General features: G+C 40.2%; 1 protein-coding gene across 1 annotated transcript in view; it reads left to right on the top strand.

Moving 5' to 3' along the window:
• The first annotated feature begins 2,000 nt into the window (after positions 1-2,000).
• The window catches only part of DNAH9 (dynein axonemal heavy chain 9), a 458,278-nt gene continuing 451,026 nt past the window's right edge, over positions 2,001-9,252 (top strand). The window contains 3 exon segments of the mRNA XM_020965915.2: positions 2,001-2,550; positions 7,371-7,567; positions 8,066-8,224. Of these exon segments, the coding sequence (XP_020821574.1) occupies positions 2,152-2,550; positions 7,371-7,567; positions 8,066-8,224 (755 nt within the window). The 5' untranslated portion in view covers positions 2,001-2,151.

The following is a 9,252-nucleotide window of genomic DNA, read 5'->3' as shown; positions in this document are numbered from 1 at the left end:
TGGAGTGGTTTCCATTTCCTTCTCCAGCTTATTTTACAGATAAGGAACTGAGGCAAATAAGGGTTAGGTGATTTGCTCAGAGTCATAAAGCTAGCAAGTGTCTGGAGCCAAATTTGAACTCAGAAAGACAAGTCTTCCTGACTCCAGGCCCAGTACTCTATCCACTGTGCCACCTGCCTGACATGATATGATATAACTATATTTTACCAGAACTAAGCCAGCAAGTTAAGAAAGGTAGTACCAAAGCTAGAAATTCTTCAATTAAAGTTTCAGTAATGAACTACAAGTCTGTCATCTGAGGATCAGCCCTGATAAATTCAATGAAAGTCATCATTAGAGAATTGGCCACCACTTATAACATTTACTCTATAGCAACTCATAAAATGTTATGGAGAAAGTTGTGAACTATTCAAGTGGAAGGAGTATACACAGGGTTGAAATCAAAGACCATTCAATATCAAAATAAAGAAATAATTTTTGTTGCATTTATTTAGCCTAATTTGTTTAGTCAATGCTCCAAGATTAAACATTTAGGTTACTTCCATTTTTTCTGTATTACAAACAAAGCAACTATAAATGTCTTTACAATGTTTTTTGTCCTTTATAAATTATATGTGTGGGCCATATTCATAGTATTGAGATTTGGAGTCAGTTTGTAAACTCTTGTTGCATGCTCTCCAATCTCCAGATTGCCCTCCAAAAAGATTGCATCCATTTGCAAATCATCAGCAATGTATGAGTGTATGGTTTCTCCACCATGTTACCATGAGTTTTGTCATTTCATTTTTTTCCCCTCCAACTTGATGGATTGAAGTGGTACTACAAAGCTGTTTTCATGATAAATTCTTTGTTTATTATTGAGGTTGACTGCTCTTCAAATGTTCCTTAAAATTTGTGTTTATCTGTAAGTTATCTATTAATATCTTTTGATTACTAGAGAGTGGATATTGCTCTTAAAATTTTATCAATTCGTGTAAAGTGGGGATCTTGGGTTTTTATTTCTCATGCATTCTTATGCAAATTTTCCCCAATCTGTTGTTTACTTTTTAAAAAATTTTGGTTGTAGTTTTTTATGTAATGCAATTTGGAAATTTTGTATAATCATATATACTTGACTCTATTAATGTCTTCTTACATGATAAGAATTTATCTTCCCATCATAAACATGTCATATTTAGCCACAGCAATTCTTTAAATGAAAGTACATAATTGTGTGATTGTTCTCATGATAAAACACTAACTGGTAACCTGATTCTTCTTTCTTTTTTTTTTTTTTAATCTGGACTTTCTTATCAGAACAACCTTTGTGTCCCAATTATTATGAGGTCAATTATGCCACCTGCCACAAGAGTTTTCCTGAGGGGGCTCCCTGCTTACTAGGCTGCCTCTGATATGAGCCTGTTCTGTTCAAATTTCTTTGAAGCTGATTATAAATATTCAGTTTAACCTAGAAAAGATGTCTCCTTGGGGGTTAGTCACGTTAATGGAGTTTGTGAACTGGCAGGGAGGAAAGAAACTCAGATCAACCCTCTGGGCCATGTCGCCCATATTATTCACTTTCCAGGCATCCTAACAGCTGTTACCTTTGAGCACCTAAGCTGCAGTGTCCACGGATATTGAGAATGGGTAAAAAAAAAGGCTCTGGACGCCAAAATACCTTGGGGAAACATTAGGTGTTTCCAGCCCTGCCTTGTAAAATAGCAATAGGCCAACCACGTGGCCTGGTGGGTAAATGATTTGATCTTTGTATGCTAATGCATAGTTTTACATTAAAACAAACCAGCCTATTACCTCAGATGTAGTGAATGTATGTTTTATTGCTATACAAAGACTAGAGTACACATTAATTTCTATTCTTTTTGCTTCAGGGCCTTGTGAATTAAAAGGGCTAAGAAAATTACCCAAATCCATACAGCATTCACTCTCCTTTCTCTCTCTCCCTTTTTTGCCCGCCCCATCCTTCTACATTCCCTCTAGCCTAGAGGAGCTGGAAGGCGGAGTCAGAGGGGGAAGTAGATTGTAAGGGCAGTAGGGGAGCTAAGGGGACCTAAAAGGAGGAGGAAGCGGGGTTAGGGAAGGAGAAGGAGGAGGGGGAAGTTTTTCCTGTCTCTATGGAAACCAAAGCAGCAACAAGCAGGAGCCTGTAGCAGGATGCAGGCGAAGGTGGCGGCTGTGTCCTCCGAGGTCGAAGATGGAGAAGGCGAGGAAGGGCCAGACCCTAGGCTTCAGCTGCTGGGTAACTACGTGACTCGATGCCTGCGGCCGGCGGCAGGCTCCTGGAAGCTCTGCGCGGGCTCGCCCGAATCAGGGCACTTGCTTCAGGCCTTCCTGGCGGGCAACCGCCCCCAGGAGCCCATGCTGGTGGTGAGGCCAGGGTGTGGAGGGCTGCACCTGAGCTCGGGGCCTGCCTCTGACCTGCCTCGAGCCAAAGCTCTGTTCTTCCTGCACGGGTCTCCCGACCCCCCGGGGCCCTTGGACCCCAGAGGCTCAGTGTTCTGCGGGGAGCTGGCCCCGGCACCGTTGGAGCATCTGGCCACGCTGGTGGCTGAGGTGAGGGGCACTCAACTTTCAGGCAGAGCCCGGGAGGGGCGCGTGGGGAAGGAAACCTTTGGATGGCCTGGACCTGGAGGGCAAAAGGCTTGGTCATAACGGGTGAAGAGGCATGGCTAGAAGCCTGTGGATTATGAGTTATAGGTTTCCATAGAATTCGACTTTAGGGATCATTTGATCCTGGAGAGAAAAGATAGAAAGAGTGAGTAGAAGTTGCAAAGAGGAAATTTTAGGCTTGAAAGAGAAAACTGTGAACTAGAGTGGGTGTGGGTGAGTTGCTCTTCCAGGAGAGCACTTTATAAAGTGAGGCTGGAATGGTCACTTAAGGCGCAAACTCTGTGTAAGCCACCAGAGGGTGCGCAGAGCTCCAGATGCTCCAGCTCCCTCTGGTTCTAAATTTCCTTTCAGGCTTTTTGTGCAAGTGTGGATGGGACCTGCTCTTTCCTTTTCTAGTCTAGTTCCATTCCATTCTAGTCTAGTCTAAATGCCATGAATCTTCCTGACAGTATTTCATAATTAATTTTGCCCATGTTTGCTCCTATCCCACTGAATTTTAAATCTCCTTCCCAACTTTATGTGACTGTCTCTTTTCCTGCACATTCAGACTATTCTAGGACAGTTCTAACTCAGGCAAGTCCAAAGATTTAGAATCCAGATTAAAATGTAATGAGACACTTGGGGATCATAAAATGCAATTTTTAAAAAATCTGTACTTGTGACAAAATTTTCAAAAGACATAATCATAATTAACTTAAAATAAAATTCTACTCCCTTCCCCCTGACCATTCATTGAAGCAGTTTGCTACTAAAACCTGAAGAGCCCCAATTCTTTGTAAACTGGGCTTTCTATGTCTCAGACAAAAAGGAAGACAAACTGAAAATTCAAGCCCTAGTGTCTGGGACCAACCAAATTCCAGACAAGCTTCCTTGTTCCCTTAAAGGGAAATCAGCCCAGGTGTTACTGCTACCACAGAGACAATCCCACCCCCACCCCCACCCCCATTATCTGGAAGATAGAGTAAATTTGTGATGTAGTTTGGTCACCAAAACATTGTTATCCAATTTCATGATTTTATTGGGGGGAGTGGTTAGTATCCTGTCCTCTTCATTGACACTGCACCTCTCCACAAAAGCAATTATGTCCTAATGACCTAAACATTCCCACAATTTTTCCCCCAAAGCATATGTATTGGCTTAATAAAATATGTCAGAAGTATTAGAGTGATGCAGTAAACTTCCTTGAAGCAAGCGTGTGCAAGTTTTATATGTATAATAATTCAGATGCCAATAGACACTTTTAATAAGCCTATCTCCAGCCTTTCTAAGCATATTCACTGACTGTATATACATATACATATTTATGTGTGTATAGAGTCCCAGAAGTCTTAATGCAGTTTAAAACCAATAATTCAGTCCCTTTAGATTGTTGTAGCAACACTCCCTCATGCCTTAAAGCAAACATAAAAATATATTAATGTATATGTATTCTCTCTCTCTCTCTCTCTCTCTCTCTCTCTCTCTCTGTATATATATATCTATATATATATATCTATATATATATATCTAAATATATCTACACACACACACACACACACACACACACACACACATACACACACACACACATATATGTAAGTATGCCCACATGGGCTCTCTAAATGTATAGCTATGTGTCTTGTAAATGTTTTGGTTAGATAGTTCTAAAACCTAGTAGACCTGTCTTTAAGGGTCTGCCTTATGGAGAACTGAAGAAGGGTCATTGATGCTTCAAGACCGAAATCAGACTAGCTTTATCTCTATCCTTCCCCTCCCACCCAGTATTGCTGGTCTAGTGTCACCATAGGTTCAGAACAAAAGATGGTTTCCTTGTTTCTTTTAAGAAGAAAAAATAGCCCTTAGCTTACACTAGTCAATGTAACTTGTTTCCATCAAACATTGATTTTTAAAAGGCCATCATAAATAATGAATTGTGTGTAAACCCACTTATCTAATCAACCAGAAATAGAAGATGGTCTAGAGATCAAATTATGTCAGAAAATACGCAAAAATGAATAAGCTCTTCAGCTTGGAGTAAGATGAAATCTCATCCCAGACAAAAAGAGGGGTCCTAATCTCACCCAAGGGAAAGTTTCTGAAGTCTCTAGGGAAGCAAGCTAGGGGTGAGAGACATCCTGAGGAGCTTCTTTTGCATGCCTGTAGATTGCAAAGTCTCTCTCCATGTGTCTCTCACAGATTCTTGAACTAAATGTCTTTCTATGCAGCACTGTACCACCTGTACCCCTTATACAGGTATGCAGCATCATCTTAGCATTCTCTCCTGTAATCCAGTCATGTCTCCTTGCACATAACAACAGTATGCAAAATGATTCAGACTTAGTTGAATGCCCAGTTACATAAACAGCCCTCTGCTTCACCAATGGCAGCTTCTTTAAAACCAACACTGCACGGACAGCATGTTTTCTTTTAACGTTATTGTTTTTAGTTTCTCTTCTTCCAGATTGTCTTCCACTTCTGTGTATTTACATTCACCATCTTTTATTTTGTTTCTTTAGTGAAACTTGGTTCCATGGATTCAAGTTTTTTTTTTCTGCACATTCTTTCTGCTATGTAGGTCATAAATTTTGATATTACAACTTTTACTTCTCATTTAAGCCAATCAGGGACATCATATTGTGGTTCCATGTTCTTCTTAAAATCCACACGGCCTCCTGCCTTATCTGGTATTGAAGTTTCTTTTATTTTGTGATATTTATTCATAGGAGTTTGATCTTGTTTAATAGATCAGGAGTTTCCTTCTACTTTTAATGTCTTCTCTATTGGTGTATCTGCTTATACTCAAGGTCTTTGAGTTTTCTTCCTCCTGGGATGGGTGGTAATTTCAGTCTTTTTCCCCCTTATTATCCCCTATTGCTCACTTTCTGACTCCTTTCCCTCTGAGGTAGTTTCCCTGGGGGCTGGATCTCAAAGTCTCCCAGCCTTCTCCCACACTGGATAATTCACCCTAGGTCTCTGCCCCAGGTGGCCTTTGCAGAGACAGAACTGGCCCCAGATGGATAATAGATTCTTTCCCTAAGGCTTGTTCAAATGTCACACAGCTCCCCTCCTCTTCCCCACACACATACCATGTCCTGATCCATTCCCTCTGTTTCTCAGTTCTCTGACCATGAACTAATGCCTAACTCTTGCTCAATCAGTAACCCCTCCCCCACCACTCACAGCACTCCAGTAATTCCAGCAAGGCTGCACTAACCAAAAGAACCCATAGGCTTACAACAGAAAGCAACTGCATATCCTGACCCCTCCCCCATAGCCATGGAGATCAGACTCCAAAATTTGCAGAAATTTCCCAGAGTGACAGGGGAGTGGAAGAACAGAGGTAGTGGGACAGCACATGTGTCTGGGATTGTAGTAGAACTCAACTCTATGCCTTGACCCCAACCTTCTCACAGTACTATAAAGATCTAAACTCCAAATGGCAGAAATTTGCCTAGGCTAGAATAGTTAACAGTCAACCCAACACTATGAAATCAGGAGTGAGGGGAAAGTGGAGTTTCCCTGTTAGTATAGTTTTCTCCTTGCTGGTTTTCAAACATTTCAGGTCACCCTTCCTTAGGTGGGGAAGGAAAATTCCTGTACCCTAGTTCCAGCTCTATAAATGACCTCTTGGGAGTCTATGCCTTTTTCTTCAGCCAATGAACATTTATGGGGCATTTACTCTGCACAACGTAGAGAGCTACTCTCTACAAATCTAGTTGAAAAGATCTGAAATTTTAAATAACAAAGCAGTATTTTTGATGTGTATCAAATGAATGGTAGAGAACATGGAAAGGAAGAGAAGAAAAACATAGATTCCTGGGGACTGGAGTAGTTGAGAAATGAAAGTGAGATTTGAACTGAGATCAGAACAAGGCTAATTTGGCTAAACAGCCACTCTTTCAGCTTCTTGCAATACATCTTCAACCTCTTCATGGCGCTACTAAAACTCTTCTCTCGTAGGATACCAGTGATGACCTACACAGCAAATCCAGTATATTTTTTCAATTGTCATTGTCCTTGAGCAACATTTGACACTGTTAATCCCTCTCTATTTCTGGATAATCTCTCCTCTCTTGGCTTAAGACAACATGTTCTCCTGGCTCTGCTACCTACCTCTCTTACTCCTTCTTTATCTCATTTTCTGGCCCTTTGTCTTCTTCATAACCCTTTTAAATAGAAAATTCTCCAAGATTTTGTACTCAGCTTGATTCTATCTCCACCCTCTCCAGTGGTAATCATTCCTATGTCTTTCTTTATCATCTTTATAAAAATGGCTCCCAAACCCTGCATTTCCAACTACCCTCAAGGGCATCACCAACTGGATGTTTCACCTCAAACTCAGTGTATACAAACCTGAGTACATTCTTCTTCTGACTTAACAATTTCTGCCAGGTGTGTTTATAACATCGATGTTGTTTTGAACTCTTCTCTTTCCTTTGCCGCTCATGTCCAGTTGGTTATCAGAGCAATATCTCTGTAATCTGTTCCTTGCTCCCTATTACCATACGATTACACTTGCATAGGCCTTCATTATCATTGGTCTGAACTATTGAAATAGCCTCCCAACAAATTTATTCCCTTCCTCTCTCTCTTTTCTCTCTAATCTATCCTTCACACTAATTTATATCCTTCACCAGGTTTTCTTATTTTGAGATATGGTCATAATGTTATTCAGAATTATAGACTGGATTAAAGCTGAGCTATTGGATGTTATGTATAGAGCTATATTTTCTTTGTCTTTGATACTTAATATAGCTGTCTCATTTGTTCTATGAATATTACAGGTAGTGATGCCTGTCTTGACCAATGAGAAGAACCATCAAGACTGGCCAAATGCCATATATCAAGATGTTAGACAACACATCCACAACCTACAGAGTGATCTTACTGTCTTTCTGGGGCAAGTGACAGGCAAAACATTATTGCCTCTTCCAGTAGGCTCAGAAAACATGGAATTTGTGGATTATGAAAGTGAGAAAGGGTAAGTACATTGTGTTAGTTTTGGCCTCTGAGATATAGTAGATACTGGCTTTGGTTTCACCTGGGGTGTTCTTTAGATCTTTAATAAACTCTTAGGATTGAAAGAAAGGAACCTTAGAGATCATCTGATACAACTTTCCCCCACCCCCACCTAATTTAGGAATTCTTTCTATTGCATGCTCATCAGGGAATTACGTAGTTTTTGCTTGGCTTGGGGTCATCACCCCTTTAAGCATTCTATTACATTGTTGTATAGCTCTAATTGTTAGAAAATTCTGCTTAATGTTAAGTAGAAAGACAACCTTCCTTTAAATTCCAACCATTGGCCTTTGTTCTGGCTTCTAGAGCTACACATAACACATCCATTTTTTTCTTTCGTATGGCATCTACATATTTGAAGATAGCTCTTAAATGTTCATGCTTCCCTAAGTCTACTCTTCCCCAGTCACTATAGAACAGGTTGCATCTCAAATATCAATGAATCTTTTTCTGTTTACAGTGTGGATTCTATGGATAAGTCAGTTGTCTATGTCATTGAGTCCACAGTGATCAAATGGAGTCACCAGATCCAAGTGGTGTTAAAGAGGGAGTCTTCAGAGTCACTCTTACAGGGGGAAAATCCCACCCCCAAAGTGGAGGTGGAGTTCTGGAAGAGAAGGTAAATGTGGAAGACATACCCCCATTTGTGAAGAATACATGTTCTTCCCAGGGTTCAGGTTCTTTGAAACACTAAAATGAAAATACTCTTCTTTCTGCAGGAGACAGCCCTTTCTGGGCAGTATCCGGTGGCAGGTTCTACAAAATTAATTCCATTATATGTACATATCAAAACTTCTTTTTTTAACATTTTTACACTGATGAAAATGTGATCCTAAGCTCTTCCTCTTCTCCCTTTTACTAAATATAGATGCCATCCATTCTGTATGATCATGAATTCATCAGTCAATCAACAAACATTTATTAAGCATGTATTGTGTGCCAGGCACTGTGCTAGATTCTGGGGATACAGATATAATGAATGAAGCATTCTTATTCAAATGGAACTTATATTCTAATAAGGAAGATAACAAGTAATATATAAGCAAATACAGAATAAATACAAATAAATTCAAAAAATTAAATATAAGGTTGTCTGGGGGAAGGGAATTAAAAGTTGGGGGCATCAGGAAAGGTTGCCTGTTTTTGAGCTTCATTTAATTTCCTTCTTGAAGAAAGAGCACAGTTTTTTTGAGATGGAAGTGAGAAGAGACTGTACTCAAGGATGGGGGATGTCCAATGCAAAGGTACAGAGATGAGGGATCTCTGAATAACACAGAGGTCAGTTTGGCTAGATAACAGAGTGTGAGTGGGGTACTAATGTTCAGTGAGGCTGGAAAGATGGGTTTGGGCTAGGTGGTGAATGACTTTAAGAGGTAAACAATTTCTATTTTATCCTCAAGCTGGTAGTGAGTGAATGGAGTTGGTTGAGTAGAAGAATGGCATGTACTTAAATGTACTTAATGTACTACAATGTACTTAAAAGGAAAAAGGTCACTTTGGCAGGCATGTTAAGAATGAACTGGAATGGTGAAAGACTTGAGGCAGGGAGACCACTTGCTGTTGTAGCAAGAAGAGTTGTTATGATAGAGGTATCGTGGAAGTAGAAAAGACAAGATTTGGCATTGGGTTAATGAGAGGAACCAAGGA

The sequence above is a fragment of the Phascolarctos cinereus genome, unplaced genomic scaffold (assembly GCF_003287225.1).
Source record: "Phascolarctos cinereus isolate Bilbo 61053 unplaced genomic scaffold, phaCin_HiC Scaffold_5;HRSCAF=322, whole genome shotgun sequence".
Taxonomy (NCBI): Eukaryota; Metazoa; Chordata; class Mammalia; order Diprotodontia; family Phascolarctidae; genus Phascolarctos; species Phascolarctos cinereus.
This window is presented reverse-complemented; position numbering and strand designations above follow the sequence as displayed.